This window comes from Taudactylus pleione, unplaced genomic scaffold (assembly GCF_031769625.1).
Source record: "Taudactylus pleione unplaced genomic scaffold, aTauple2 ptg000421l, whole genome shotgun sequence".
NCBI classification, from domain to species: Eukaryota; Metazoa; Chordata; class Amphibia; order Anura; family Myobatrachidae; genus Taudactylus; species Taudactylus pleione.
In genome coordinates this window covers 111992-128679 of record NW_028284823.1, presented here as the reverse complement: position 1 = coordinate 128679, position 16688 = coordinate 111992, and the positions used below count along the sequence as shown (strand labels likewise).

The following is a 16688-nucleotide window of genomic DNA, read 5'->3' as shown; positions in this document are numbered from 1 at the left end:
AAAATTTGGAGGCGCTATCCGGACAGGAACACCATTTTACAAGCCGAAGTTCTAAATATTGCATTTGCTTTTAAATTCTAGGTTGTAAATATTGTATAATATATTCAGTAAAAAGGCATGTGATGTAGTATTGTTACTGAGCTGTGGTTATAAGCCCAAATCCTTATAGCTGAATATCTATATTGAGCCATCAGTGGATTGTCGATAATAAAACAATGTACGAGTTGCTTTTCTTAATACAAAACGGAGAAGAAACATACACAAGGTAATGGCTCATTCACACCACAAGGTTTAATTGTTTTTGTTGCCCTTGGGGAAAGCAGATTGTTTTTGAAAAGCTACAGTATCATAGCTTGAACTGGCCCTTAAGGGACAATGCATGTTATTTTCAAATAGTTACAAGATTGGAAAATATGCTCCACAACCATTATAAAAATATATAACATGTAAGCTGGACACATTGATAACTCAGTAGTAATGAGACTGATTAGTTGTTTGAAATTATCCCCTTTAATTTGAGTCACCAGCAAATGTTCAGTGTTTTTTAGTGCAGAGAAAAACCAGCATATCTAATCTGGTAAATAAAACTACATACAATTGCTGACAATAATTAGAATAATTTGCATAAACTACAAAGCATCTTATTTCAAATGTTTAAACAAAAATGTGTCACTCCTGTGTGAGAAAGGGCCACGGGGGCCCTAAACTACATTGTATTCTTAAGCTTTGATCTTCAACACAAAAGGAATCTACTTCCCTTAATTAGGGCATTGCCACCACTTCTGCCGTCATTCCCAACGCCTGGAATGGGAGATAGGGATCAATAACCCATCAAATAAAAAAATATAACTTCTCTTTTTTGACGGCCTTGTCTACCATCGTGCCATATCTATGCGCAAGGAGTTTGTATGACAGAAATAGCAGAATGGGTGCAACCTATTGTACAGTACATACACACCACATGGGAGATGGAAGCTACATACGGCAATATGATGCTGCACAATTGCTACACTACACTAATATGCATGCTGTGTGTTACACACTGTACTGGAACAAAAAATACCTACATACCCCGAGTTATAAGATGGCCTGAGTGATTTCACTACAATGAACTGCTGTATTAGTGTAGCAAGGTAACTTGTTTTAAGGTCAAATTATTTCTTTACAAATACGCAACGAACTTAAAACGTGAAAAATCATTTAAACTGTATTTTCAGCAGCTTAACAAAAACAGACCCATGTAAAGGATGTGATTGATACCCTTACATAGCCAGTCCCCCTTTTTGACAGTTACTAAACCATGTATCCACTCGAAGTTGTCCGCTAGACTTTGCCAAGATCAGGAACCCAGTACAGCAAGCTGCCAGGGCTGGAGGCCAACCGAGCCGCAGGGCCTAGGGCTACTTTTGTTGAACTCCTAGCAATTTTGAAGTTTTGGAATCCCATAAATGTGTTGCTCCCTTTTATTGTTTGACTTGAGGCTTCATCCAAAAGAATAAAAGTATTTTTCAGAGTTGGGCTTTCTTCTGCTGGTTGCGGCGAACAGCGATCTGCAGATACAAGAACATTTTCTTAAAAATTCATTGATTATAGCCTACGTCCCCAGCAAATGTTTCTTTCAATATATAGCGTAATAAACTTATATTGTGAATGCCTCACATGGTTAATACCCTATAGACTACATAATAGGTTTGATATAAAAGGGACTTTATTTTTTTCCCAACGATACCTGCAGTCTTTTGTCACGCTATATATCTCCCAAGATGGGCATGTGCATTCAGAGGGGGGGTGTGAACATGTGGCCCCGATACATCAGGTGGCATTTCGCAGACTGGACCAGAACAGCAGATCCGCTAGTCAGAAGTGCCAACGTGCGGCTATCGAAGATCGCCGATCAGTCTGGGAATCTGTGAAATTCTTCATGTTAAAAATGTCCGATTTGATGATCTCGATCTTATTTGGGTCAAGATCGGCAAATCTGCAGATCAGTGAATTAGCCCAATACATCGCAGATGTAGGGGAGGGGGGGCTTAAGTGGAGCATTGGCTGGATCCAATATACTAGTACGACATAAATGCCTCTTTAATGTCTATCATGCTTTGACATTAATCAGTTGGGGTGCTCCCTAGAGTTAATATGAAGGTCATATTTACAGAACAACTCGAATGATTGAAACATAGTTAAAATAGGACTTTAAATGTCAAAAAGATACAGAAGTACACAGACACATAAATATACACAAATATATAGCAGGGGCAAAAATGATCTGCTAGAATAAGGCAAACTATTCTTAACATAGGACAGCAGTGTAATATTTATACACAATTATAAGTCACAGTCAATTGGACATTGCATAACTACTGTGCAAACCCATTGGAATGGAGCATAGTAATTTGTATGCAATTTCCACAATAAAAAATTCCTATCCCTCAGTAACAGCTGATTTATAGAGATGTTATTGTGTAAATGCTATTCCAAAGATGTACACATTGGGCCTTATTTTGTGTCAGATGTAAAATGGCTGTATTTGTAGTAAGCCGGTCTTATGGTGGGTACACACTGGGCGATATTACTGAGCGACTACACGATTACGACATCGTAATCGTGCAATCACTCAGTAATCGGGCACAAATCGTGCACGGTTATGTCGGAAACGACCAGCGATGCGCAGTCCCGCTGGTCGTTTACGACATTGTCCATCGCCTGAACATGCAGCACTATCTGACGACCTCGTCAGGTTGCTGCATGTTGGGGAATGGGGGACAGAGCCCGGCGCTGAACGATATCGTTAATGATATCGTTCAGCGACGGTGCTCAATGTCATGAACGACACTGAGCACAGCCTGCCAGGGACCCACTACACGATATCGTTCAGGGAGCATATCGTGTAGTGTGTACGCACCATTATTAAGTTATGCCAATGAGAGTATATGTAGGTCTAATGCGAGTATCCCTGTGACTTCAAGCAGGAAGATGCAATGCCTGCTGTTTTTCTTTAAAAACCGCAACCGTCATGTGCTGGGTGTCAAAGTTTTGTCAAAAAGGCTTCCCTTTGCTGTACACGTGCCTAAGAAAAGCACGGCCGATGTATAACTAAACTACCCAACACTCCCAGAAGCGATCTCTTGTGTGCAATAACAGCGTTGTCATTCAGAGATGTCCATTTCAGCAAAGAGGAACCCGGCCAGCATTCATCCGATGTGCAAATGCACTTTGATGCATACGCAGGTTGCTGAAATTCACTATTTGTAGCAGTATAATGAGCTGGGTCAGACTCAGAAGCAGTCGCACTGTGTTAAAGCACTGAAGTATAAGAACAGCCAGATAAGCACTATCATCAAGTGCATAACTGTACTGGAACTCAAATGCAAAACAGTAGAGGTTAGTAATTCAACTCTCATACAATTAGTACACACACACTAAATTAAGTTTATGTTAATATACCACCTTTTGTCAAATTTAAGATGTTTCTATCTCAAATTTTCCAAGACACAGCATTTCAGAGTGTTCCCACTAGGCTGTGTTAGTGGGGCGCCATTCCCTGCCCGATTTTAAAGGGGCGAAATTCGCCCTGCTCTTTCAACCTGCCCTGTACCTTCCCAACCAGCAGGCCGCAGAGTCCCACGGGTGTGAAAAGTTGTGGTGACTAATCACCACCAGGTGAATAGATGCCGTGTGCACGTGAGAGGAGAGTCGGGGGGAAATCCCAGCAGCTCCTTATCAAATGTTGCATATCAAATTAATCAGCAGTGTCTCCTAGTGCATTTTAGTCTTATCGCATTGCAACTTGGACGCCTTTTCTGCAAAAATAAGCTACAAAGAAAAGACAATCGGTGCTAGCAGAGTCTCACGGGACCTGGTATGTAAAGAGTGGCTTTTTAACGTGACTGCATCAAAGATGTATAGGGCCACATTTGTAGTATGCCCCTTTTTTGTTTTACCTTTTGGTACCTCAACCCTTATTTGATCCTAATGGGCTCCCAACCACGGTCCTCAAGGCACAGTCCAGGTTTTTAGCACCTCAGTTATATTGATTGTTATATTGGTTTAACCATCTCTGCACAAGCATGGATATCACTAAAACCAGGACTGTTAGCGTGCCTTGAGGACAGAGGTTGGAAATCACTGCACTAGACGATATGTCGTATGATCGTTAAATGTGTACCCAGCTTTAGTACTTTTGTAAAGATATTCTTATGCCTATCCCAAGCATGTTTTCCAACCTCGGTCCTCAAGGCACACTAGCAGTCCAGGTTTTAGTGATATCCATGCTTGAGCACAGATGGTTAAATCAAAATTATTGGGGCACTAATTAAGACACCTGTGCTCAAGTATGGCTATCCTTAAAACCTGTTACTGTGCCTTGAGGACTGTGGTTGGGAACCCCTGCTCTACTGTATTGGCCTCTACCACCTCTGATGGGAGGTTATTCCACTTAACTACCCTTTCTGTGAAGTAATTTTTCCTCAAATTTCCTTTGAATCTCTCTCTCTATGTCCACGTGTTCTAGTATTGCTCTTCCTTTGAATTTCCCTCATGTACCCTTAAAACCCTTGATATATTTGAAAGTTTCTATCATGTCCCCCATTTTCCTTCTCTGCTCCAAACTACACATATTAAGATCTTTTAGTCTTTCCTGGCCATGCACCATTTTAGTTGCCCTTTGTACTGTCTCTAATGTATTTATGTCCTTCTAGAGATATGGCCTCCAGAACTGAACACAGTAATCAAAATGAAGCCGCATCAATTACCTATACAGTACAGTGGCATTATTACTTCTTTCTTTCTGCTACCAATTCCTCTCCCTATGCAACCAAGCATCTGACTTGCTCTTCTCATTGCTTTGTTACATTGGTAATCAGGCTTTTAGTCACCTGAAATAGTTACTCCTAGGTACCTTTGCGCCTCAGTAGTTTCCATTATAGTACCGCTAATACTATAATTTTTTGAAACCCAAGTGCATGATTTTGCATTTTTTTGGCATCAAACTGTAATTGTCATGTTCTTGACCAGTTCTTTAGACTACCTAGATCCTCAATCATTTTATTTCACCCCTCCTGGTGTGTCTACCCCTATTGAATACCTTTGTCTCATATGCAAAATGGCATACTTTCCCTTCAATAGCATTTGCAATGCCCCTAACAAAGATATTAAAAAGCACTGGTCCAAGTACAGATCGTGGAGTGAACCGCTTGTAACCTTTCCCTACTGAGACTACACTCCATTTATTACAACTCTGTTTCCTATCCTGCAATCAGGTTCTTATTCATTCAAGTCTTGGAATCCAATCCCATTCCTCATATAAATTCTGAATTCCATGGACACTAATGAGGCCCATACATCTAGCCGCGATTGGGGCGATTCCCTGTTCTGCCGACGATGGGGGATTGGAGAAATCAAAATCTTGATTTACAGATTTCGACCCGAAAATAGCCGGAATAGGAGAGTTGAAGATTTTTAACATGTTGAATTTCCTAGATGGATCATCAATGTTTGATAATCTGCGTTTTTGATCGGCAGTACAGGGATTCAGACAATAGATGTATGGCCCCGCATAATATTCTGGTTTTCATTCCCTTAATTAAAATGATTCTTCAGCGATTGTTTCTGTGCACCCATTTCCTCTCTGCAATTTGTATCCTTTGGAGTACCACCACTATGGCCCTTGCTCTTCTCTATCCATACCATTTCTCTTGGAGATCTAATAAGCTCCTCTGGATTTCAGTATCACCTCCATGGGGATGACAGCCGAATTAAGATGTCCTCTCTGGATAATTCACATGTGTTGGCTCACATTATTAGAGGTGTTTTCTGTCACTTCATTTCGGATTTCCTCTCCCCACCACAAAATCAGATCTCAAAAATTTAATCTTCCCCATCTGTCATTTGTATTTCCCATCAAGAACTTTCACAAGATACAATCTGATCAATAAAAATATACAGTATGCTTCTTATACGTGCTTGATAAAGGTATTTATATATAATATATATATATGTATATATATATATATATATATATATATATATATATATATATATATATGTCAGAGTATGTATTCTGAAAGCTCCCAACTGCACTTGCAGCATCATCTACCATGAACCCTATCTGTCCTCCTCATTTGAGATTCATTATATTTGATGGTCCTTCTCCATGTAGCAGTTATCACCCTGGGGTCTCCTACACCATTTGCTTAACAACTTTGCAGCCTGGCTCTCCTCCTTTGCAGACATCCACTTTCTTATTCTTGACTTCAACATCCCTCTGTCTTGCCACTTCCAAACGCTTCATCTTAACCTCCTCTTAAAGACTCTAGTCAAGTATTGTCCCTCACATATTGTGGTTGCCACTATTAACCTCGTCATCACCCAAAACTGTTTCCACACTCGGACAATCTCCTCTTTAATCTCTAACTTCCACCCATACCCAAAGCGGTTTGCACTCAAGGTTGCCTTAAAAACCTTGATCAACTTCTCCATCACAACCTCTATTGAGCTTTTCCTATTGCCATCTCCTCCCAGTCCTGCCATCTCTCTCTCTCCATAACAATCCTCTCCAAAGCTCTGAGACTGCCCCTTCCAACCCACCTCACATCTGCAGAACTAAACCCCACCATGGAAACAAACTAGATAAGTCCAAAAAGCACTCCCACTCCATCAAGCGCCAATGGAGGAAATTCTTCAGTCACGTAAACACTCCCATCAGCTAATCCTCACTACACTGTCCTCTTGCATGTCAATCAATTTTACTTTAAATCTCATAACTCCACTATGAACAACAACCCACACAAATTTTCGCCATATCTCCCTTGCATGCTCTTTAAAAAATCTTAGTGGCTTGATTTCAACTAACTCCATTTATTTCTTCTCACACCCACCTCGACTATATAGTCTGGCTTCCACCCACTACACTCCATGGAATATGCCCTCATCAAAGTAACCACAGACCATCTCCTAGTAAAGTCCACTGGTTAGTTCTCCCTCATCATTTTTTCTTGATCATTCTGTTGCAGTTGACCTCTTTCTCCTCCTCCATCACACTGTTCCCTTGGCACTCAGGACATCATGCCACTCTCTTCATGCAATTCCCCATCTCCTTCACTCCATCTATATTGATAATTAACTCCGCCCACAGTGTCTCAATGTTTGGTCCCTCTGGTCGTGCTACCTATTCCTCAGCTACTGTACATTGCCAAAATTCACCCCTTCCTCGCTCAGGAGTTGACCAAAACTCTGGTCCACTTAATCGTTTCACTACTCCTCAATGGCCTTCTATTCATCTGAATTTCCTTTTTAAAGTCCATCATGAACACTGTGACCAGGCTAATCTCCTTCTGCAGCTGCTCCTCATCTGCTACACACCTTTGCCAATCTCCCCAGTGTGTGTGTGTAATAAATATATATATATATATATATATATATATATATAGGCAAGGGAGAGCTCTCACCTGAGGTCGACCTAGGTGACCCCACAAGCACATCCCACCACCATCATATTACAACTAGGGTAGTCCATATTAGTGGAGCAACACTACAGCTTCTACCACCGGTATAGTGGATGGGACACCTGGGGGTTACATGGAAAAAATAAGCAGTGTGTCTCAATTATCGGTTCATTCCAATGAACAGCTGCCTCTCCATTTATATGTGTGTTGGTCATTCTTACAGTTATCCGCACCACTAACACACACGCATACAACTCATGGTGAAATACTCCTCCTTGCTTTCTTTGCTGCGCTGCCTCATCTTTTTGATTTGTACAAATTCAGGGAGGCCATACCCTTCCAGAGACAGCTGCGCTCTACCCTCTCCCCTTCCCTTGAGAGCAGTGTACCACAGCTTTAAGTATTAATTTTATGCCTAAAATGCATACAGAAATGGCACAGTATAAATAAGATAACTTAAACTGGCATAAGATAAAACTGTAATCACTTGATCAAAAAGTTTGACAGCAGATGCTTCTAGATAAGCATTCAACTGATAACTGATAACTTCTAATTTAATGTTGGTCCATATTTATTTAAACCTGTTAAATAGGATTTTGTGTTCTTACCTGTTAAATCCTTTTCTATGATTCCATGGGGTCAATGGAGACTCTGGGTAGAGCAGGTGCGAGAGAGTCTGGGCACTACAAGGTTGAAATCCTTCCAGCACAGACTCCTCCCCGTCTATATTCCACCCCCTGCCAGCTAGTTTGCCAGCCAGTTTATACTAATAAAGCCAAAGAATAGGGGGAGGTTTGAGCAACCACCACAGAAGGGACTGGCTTGTCCGGGGAGACGGATGACCCAAGAGTGGATCTGGAGGGGGGACCTGTTCCATTTGGATAACAGTTTCCTCTGAAGTTTTCGAGTGTGGAACTACTAAGCAAACTTTACCATGTCGAATCTCGACACCAGTTTGAGAAGCAGAACAAGTGACTGAACTACTGAGATCTTGTCTGCCGGCAGGAAGATCCGTTGCAATCTTGTTTCCAAAAAAGCTCCCAGGTATACCATCTGCTGGTACGGAAGAAGAGAGGGCTTTCAGGATCCAACCATGTGCCTGTAATGAGGAGGTTGTCTAGGTAGGGAAAAAGTTTGGCCCCCTGTTGACGAAGGACAGCGGCCATGACGGACCTCACTTGCTGAGCACTGCGAAACAGAGAAGGGACTGATGACCCCGCCAGATTGGGACATTTAAATAAGCGTCCTTAGACGCCATGAAGACTAGGCTTCCAAAGATTAAATCATTAATTTGAGGGATTCCATCTTGAATTCAAAGTTGGAGATTCATCGATTTTAGATTCAAAATGGGACAGAAAGATCCATCTGGCTTTGGAACGAGGAAGAGGTTGGAACAGAAGCCTCTTCCCCGCTGATGAGATGGCACAGAATGTATGACTGCTGATGCTAAAAGGGAAAGGATGGACACTTATAGAGCCACTGCATTTAAAGCATGAGGGAAGAACCGACGAGGAGGTGAGCCCGAAGGTCAAGGGCGCAACCCCTGGAGACTCCGAATCCACCTTTCCGTAGTCAAAAGAAGCCAATGGTCTCTTAACTTAAGTAGACAAGCCCTCACCAATAAATCCCTGAGGGTGCAGAGAGGGGCGGATAAGACAGTCATGCAGCAGGCTTGTCGGCCAGCTTGGGAACAAATCAGTCATGCAGTGGGCTTGTCAACCGGCTAGAGGGGGAGGGGAAAACTTGGTCTCCCCTGGGGACAAAAGAGCCGAATGGAAGGCCTTGGTTTTGGAGCAGAGGAAGGTAGAAAGGTGGTTTTGGATGCAACTGCTGCCGCAATGATCTTCTCTGACTCCGGTCCGAACAGGAATTCTCATGCAAATGGAAAAGACTCCAAATAGTTTTTCGATTCCCATCCGCCTGCCAAGTGCGTAATCACAGGGCACGACGGGCAGCAATGGCAGATGCAGAGGCCCGAGATGACAAAATTACTGAATTCATGGCAGCCTCCTCTAAATACCTGGATGCCAATCTGAGATTATCCACCAAAGGAAACAGCTCAGCCCGTGGTGTACTACAGAGAAGGCCTTCATCTAAAGAATCCTCCCAGCCTTCCATGGCCTTCTAGACCCAAGAAGCAGACAGTGTTGGACGTAGAGAGATAAATAGAATTGATTTGAGGAAATCATCACATATCCTATTGGTCACATCCTTCAGGGAGATTTGAAGCATTTTAACCCTTTACTGCCGAGACTCTCACACACCTCCTATACCCAAAGTCTCCAGGGTTTCCCCCGGAAGAAAGCGAAAAAGGACGAGTTTTTAAAAAAGAAATAAGTATATTAATCTGATATATATGAGCACATAAAAAGGAGATTTATGGTTTTACCTTGTTAAATCCTTTACTTCGACTCCATAGGGGGCACAGGGATCACACTGGGCATAGCCTGGTGAGGAGAGTCTGGGCACCAAATAGTTATTTTTTTCCCCAGCAGCACAGGCTCCCTCTCCAGTACACCCCGACCCCAGCTTACCGTCCAGCCAGTTAAGTTAGCAAGCCTATAGCAGGAGCGAGGGACATCCTAAAGCCGTCCCCCAATGGAAGGGTACGCTCCAACTGCGAACCCCTTTGCCCGAAAGGCTGCACCTGAAGATGTAAAGGTATCAAATGTATAGAAACGAAACAAAGTGTAGGCAGAGGACCATGTGACAACTGTGCACAGCTGCTTCGCAGAAGCGCTACACTAAACAACCAAAGAGGCTCCCACTGACCCGGGAGTAATAGGCAGATCACGGCAAGGGTAGGAAGATCTGCCACAGAGTATGCGTGGCGGATAGTCAAGCGGAGCCACAAGGATAATCTGATTAGAAGCCAGCCAGCCACCAGTCATGCAAGGCGGGCCAGAGTCTGATGGAAGTAAGAGCCTGGAGACCAAAGATCCGACTGCAGAAGAAGACGCTGCGGAGTGCGCATCGCGGTCGCCAATTCGTAGCAACAATGATCACTGTGCACCCTTCCAAATGCAACCCGCACAGGTCCCACGGAAGCATGGAGTGCGGAGGAAAGACTTATATGGATGGGGAACGTTCACTGCACTGCCAGAACGGCCACCAGAAAAGTTTCAGGATCATTGGAGTGGGAACGGTATCTCGGCAACCTGTGGTTGTGTGAGACGCCATACTATCGACGCTCATCAAGCCCCAGCGATGAACTAGAAGCTGAAAGGCATCTGTATGTAGAGTCCACTCACTCAAGTAAACGTCAAGGCAGCCTAAGAAGTCTGCTTTCCAATGGTGTACTGCAGGGAGGAAGAATGCTGACAGAGCCACAAAATAATGCTGTGCACAAATGAGGCAGCGGCTAACTGCCTTTATGGCTCTGCAACTGAAACTGATGGTTTATTTAGGAGACAGCTGCTGCACTGTCAGACCATACCTGGACTGGACAATGCTGGAGTGTCAGTGGGGAGGAGGACCCTGTCCTTAATCCCAAAGGAGGGGCCCATATCCAAGTGGACCACCGTAGCCACACTACAAGAGAGAGACTGTCGTTTGCATTCACAGTAATGGATTGGATTTGCGCCATAGGGCCAGATTTTCCATGTGAAGAAGTCGGAAAAAAAACTGAGCAAACTCCACACTACCGAAGGGCCCAGGAACTACATATGCAAGAGTGTAATAACACTCAGCGGAGACACAAGAATGGAAGAAATGGTAACCGGACCCAAATGTAACATCTCCTAAGATGGCGCAAAGGAGAAAAGCTTCCAATGATGAGCCATCTATGGGACCAAAGCAGATCTATCATGATGTATATATGGAAAAAAGAGAAGATAAGAAATTTCATTGCACAGGAGATAAAGTAATGTAATTCACTCAAGAACTGGGTTAGAGGATAAATAGGAGGTGCTCCCAGGAGTATACAAAGTATTATAGTAGAGAGTAAAGAACAGGACTTCTATTTAGGGCACATTCCAAGAGGGTAAGGGGAAAGGGAGGGGGAAAAAATTATATCACAATAAAATGTACCTATTATTGGTTGCAGGTAGAATGGAGGGATGCCTCTAACTACCGTACTTTCATTGAGATAACAAGAGATATGGTAAGAACTTACCTTTGTTATCTCTGTTTCTACGAAGTCCATAGGGTCCACAGGGTTGACCTTGGGGTATAGGTTGGGAACCAAATCCGGGCACCACGCAGTTAAAGCTTGTAGCTCCCAGGATGCACTGGGTCCACTCTCCCTATAACCCCACCCCCAAGCCAGAGGCACCTCAGTTTGTAAGTAGCCAAAGGCCGGAGGAGGAGAGAAAAAGAGAGAGAAAACTGGAACACTCAATAACCATACTCACAGAAATGGGAGACGGAAAACCGGTGACCAGCCACACAGCCCATATGAAGCCAGGTGCGTCAGGGCGGGCGCCCTGTGGACCCTATGGACTTCGTAGAAACAGAGATAACAAAGGTAAGTTCTTACCATATCTCTTGTTTTCTACTTCAGGGTCCATAGGGGGTCCACAGGGTTGACCTTGGGGATGTCCCAAAGCAGTTCAACCAAGGGTGGGGACGCTCCTGTGCTGAGAGGAGAATCCGTCGCCAAAAAGGAAGCATCCTGAGAGGCAAAGGAAACCAATGCCTAGAACCTTAAAAAGGTGTGGACAGAAGACCACGTGGCCACCTAGTAAGGCAAAACAGCCGAGGCGCCACAGCGAGCCGCACACGAGGGTCACATGGCCCGAGAAAAAACAAGCATCAACAACAGGAAGGCCTACCCATGGGTAGGCCCCTGAGGAAGACCTACGAGGCCATCCAGCCAACATTTGGTTATAGGCCGGCCATCCTTTCCTGTGAAAACCAGAAATCTCAGACCACCAATAAGGAGTCCGATTTCCGTAAGGAACCTGAACGGATCACATAAATCCAAAGAGGCCAGACCACAGTCAATGAGGCCACACCAGCCGAGAGGACTGGGGACAGAATGGCCGTACCATAAGTTCCAGAATAATATGGAACCTGAAAACCACTAAGAAGAAACACAGGGCGAGAGCAACTCCCACCCTGACATGATGCCCTCCAGAAGAGGGAGCCACATGAGAACGCTCCCAATTCAGACAGACACTCTCCTGGTTGATATAAACACCCTGAGAGAAAGAGAGAGCCTAAGCAATAGACCATGTAATGGCTATCACAACCAGCGGTTCCATTGACTGTCCCCGGAGGTAACGAAGAACCACTACTTACTCCCAAGGAGTCCCTAGGGAGGACAAATGGAGGCATAATCAAGAAAACACTCCAAAGGATGAACTGGATACCAGAGTGGAGCAATTCCATATCTTAACCATACTGACAGTGTAGAGATCCGCACTGTCAGGAAGACCAGGCCAAGTGTGAAACCCAAGCCAGCCGGAAGGAATGCCAGAATATCTGGAAATCCTGGACACCGGAGGATTGTATCGACAGGTACAATACCATAAGATTTATGGCTGCCACAGTTTGTGGTAGGTCCCAGCAAAAGCTGATCCATGTGCTCTAATCATTCCAACGATGACAAAGCCAGGGAAGCCGTAAGACCACTGTAAGGACACAGTCAAAGACAAACGACCCAGGTCCAAGGCAAAACCAAGGACCCTGAGACAACAGGTCCGGGCAGTGAAGCATCAGGGATGGAGTATCGATGTAGAGACTCCGAAGATCCAAGTACCCCTGACATCTGGGGCAATCAGGAGCCACCAGCAGGAAAGCATCTCCGTCTCGATTGAAAACACTTCCAAAGACCTCGAGGAAGAAGGGAGACCGGAGAACACAGGTACACAAAGTGGAAGGACCACTTCACCGACAAAGAGTCGCTGAAGGTTGCTTCAGAATCCCCAGAGCTGGACTGTAACACCATAGTGTGATAAAGTCAGAAGGCCATGAGGGTCACCTCAGGGGGGCCCCCCCTGCTCACCAGGAGATGAAACCTCTCTTGGGGAAGAGACTAGTCCCCGGGATGCACGTCGTGACGGCTGAGGACTCCCGCTTCCCAATGGAGAGCTCCTGAAATGAACGCTGCCGAGATGGTCGGGAGGAGACCCTCGGACTATGTCCGAATATGTGACATACCTGTCATTGCCACCCAACGAACAGTGTTGCTAAAAAGGAAGCCACTGTCCTGACCCTGTCGGACTGAACCTTTTCAGGTTCACCGGGAAACAAGAGTTATGCCAGAGTAAGTTAATTGACAGGGTGGAATCGACAGACGTCCAACTGCACTGAAAAGGATTCGATCCAGACACTGTCCATAGCAAAGAAAACCCTGGACGAGATGGCCATAGCCACCCGGACAGGGACCGACTTGCCTCCGGAGAGAGCATCATCGTTTGAACAGTTATCCGACAGAAAAAACTCGTTCCATCTGGAGATGAGCCAATTATGGAAAGGCCTGGAATGGAACTGAGCCCATTCCACCATGCATCCCAGAGTGTAAAGACATCTGTCGACTGCGCAGACAACCATGTACTCCTAATGGAAGAGTGGAGATTCCGTCTTACGCCAGAAGAATTCTCAGATTCTGAGAATCCAGCAGGGATCCTAGATGAAGAATACCCAGAGAGGGATGCAGGGAGGACTTTTTCCCCGTTGATTAAACGTCTGCACCCTGAAGAAGCCACAGTCATCCTGACCTGGCCGTAAAGTACCCCGGTGATCCCGCTAAGAGCAGGAGGCCGTCCAGGTACAGGAGCATTGGGATATACTGAACAGAAGAACTGTCAGAAAATCCAAAACGCTGGTAAACCCCTGTGGGGCTGAGGACAGTCCCAACAGGCAGAGCCCGAAAAATTGTAAGTGTTGCTGTGATACAGCAAACCTCAGCCCATGCTGAGGAAAGGTCTCTGTAAGTACCCGTAGGCACGCGTCCTGTATATCCAGTGATACCATAAAGTCCCCAGGTTCCAAACATCGTATGATGGAGCATAGGGATTTCCTCCTGAGCCAAGGTAGCTTTAGGAACTGGTTCAGGGAATTGAGACAGAGAATAGGCCAAAGAGGACCATTCAGCCACCGCACCAGAAAGAAAACAGAACAACCAGTCCCTCACTGAGATAGTGGGGATGGCCTAATTAGCTCCGCTTACCGCAACAACTGCATAGCTTTCTGGATCTGTAAGGCCCTTGTAAAGAGGGCGTACCCTCCTACCCACGTAGCCGCGGCAACTTGACACTAATACCGGGCGAACTGAGAAAATCGGTATCTCTCAGTTGTAGGCCTGTCCCGGCAGGCTGAAGAGATATCCGTAGGTTCAGAAGCAGGATCGGCTGGCAGTCCAGGCCTGCTCGGTACTGGATATGTCGGCCCTTGTAGATGCCGACAGTCTACGAAGAAACAGACCTTTAGGCTGACCCAGAGGACAAAAAAGACTTAACAGACTTAGTCTGAGGCCTTGTAGTGGGCATAGCTGAAAGCGGTAAACTTGTCGTTAGTAATACTGCCAATGTTACTACAATCTTGTCAAGGTCAGGACCAAACAAGATCAACCCTAAAGATGGTATCTGCACCTCTGCATTCCCAGAGCGCAGCCATAGGGTATTACGGAGGATACAGTCGCAGCCGGAACTCTGAAAGTTAGGAGACTGGTATCCAATATAGGCATTTCCACCTATGACAACAGCATATATTACGTGAGCGACCAAATACATTTGAACCCCCGACGTGTTGGAGGGGAAAAAACGTTACAAATGCATCAATCCAATATGCAATAGTATTAACCAACCATGCTATAGCCATGGTAGGATGGGTAACAACTCCTGAAAGCAAGTATACTGATTTCAGGCAGAGTTACCACCTACGGATCCGAAGAATCCGACCACGCAGGAATGGGAGGCGTAGTAACGTCTGTAATCAGACGAGTAACACGCCCATCCACCCCAGGAGGGGCTCGTGATGACCCTCAGGGAATTTGGGACAGGAGGCCAAACACTGTTGTAACACCTCCTATCTGGCAACAGCCAGAGTCCCGCTATGCGATCCACCCGCTAGTCAGCAACAGGGAACCCGAAGGCACGCAATACTGAGGGTGTATGATACAGGTGCAGGTCAACATTCACTCTAACCAGAATGGACCTGCTACCAGCCCTAAAGCAGGGATAATAATACCTGAAATAGGCTTCCCCCCGTGTAAGAGGGAAAGAGCCCCAAACAGTACCCAGTTCACGGCAGAGCCAACTGGGAAGTAACCACAGGGCGTCAACCACGCCAATTAGCGTTTCGTAGAAAACGACATCCACCCAGGGTGGCTGTTGTGGTAATCCCTGCAAGGGGAATGACAGACTATTGTGGCACCAGGGGGAATTCATATACTGCGAAAAACCCCTGCAGGGAGCGGTAGTCTGTGTCACAGGGGAAGAGTGCAAGAAGCTGCGAGATACCCTGAGATGAAAAGGGCAGTATGGTGAAGTAACCCCAAGTGAGGTACAACAATGGGGCCCGCCCGGCGATCCGCAATTGAGAGGATCCCGAGAAAACAAACCGCCCAAGGGGGTCGTGAAAGAGGCCAGCACCAGATGACGCCACATACAGAACCCTTTATGAGTCAAATCCTCCGCACTAACACCTGCAGCACATGACTTGCAGGATAGTAAAAATGGGTACAGTATAACGCTCTATCTCCTGGTCAGACATATCTGACCAATCTTGGCGGAAATATTAAGCAGCACTATACTGGTCCTGACTGATGCCAAAAATTAGCTGCAGGGACCCCTTTTCAGCGTATGCAACACACAGTTCCATCTAAAATATGGCAACGTGCAGCACGCAACAGTATGTGACAAACCACACAAATATTAACAAGTATATAAATGTGAGGTCTCAGAACCACCCTAAGTACAGCTGTATTAGGGCAGATAAAGAAAAGGGATAGATATACACTGACAGGTGAGAGAATAAAGTACAGACAGTCAGCACTAGCATAAGTCACATACAATGCAGATATATACATATATACATAAACATGTCATATAATATACTGCACTATTACACTGCATTCAACTGCCCAGATTCAGTGTCTGGGAAGGCTACAGCGCTGTGTACACTGACCTGATGGTGAGGTACGCAGGGGGACTGGACCAACTGCCATCCTGAGAGATTTCTGCTGCACCACAGAGATAAAATGGCCGCTGGAGACCTCAGAGGAATCGTGGCCCGCGGAGGAAGCAGCTCAGCGACGCCAGACTATGGATACTGAAAGGCGCGCTGAGCTGAGGGGAGGAG

The 16688-nt window shown here is 45.3% G+C and overlaps 1 protein-coding gene across 1 annotated transcript in view; it reads right to left on the bottom strand.

Annotated features, from left to right (window-relative positions):
- Positions 1-268: 268 nt before the first annotated feature.
- TDRD5 (tudor domain containing 5) overlaps positions 269-16688 on the bottom strand; it is a 113929-nt gene continuing 97509 nt past the window's right edge. Inside the window, exon 14 of the mRNA XM_088447126.1 lies at positions 269-1550. Within this exon, the coding sequence (XP_088303252.1) occupies positions 1324-1550 (227 nt within the window). The 3' untranslated portion in view covers positions 269-1323. The remainder of the gene's footprint in view (positions 1551-16688) is intronic.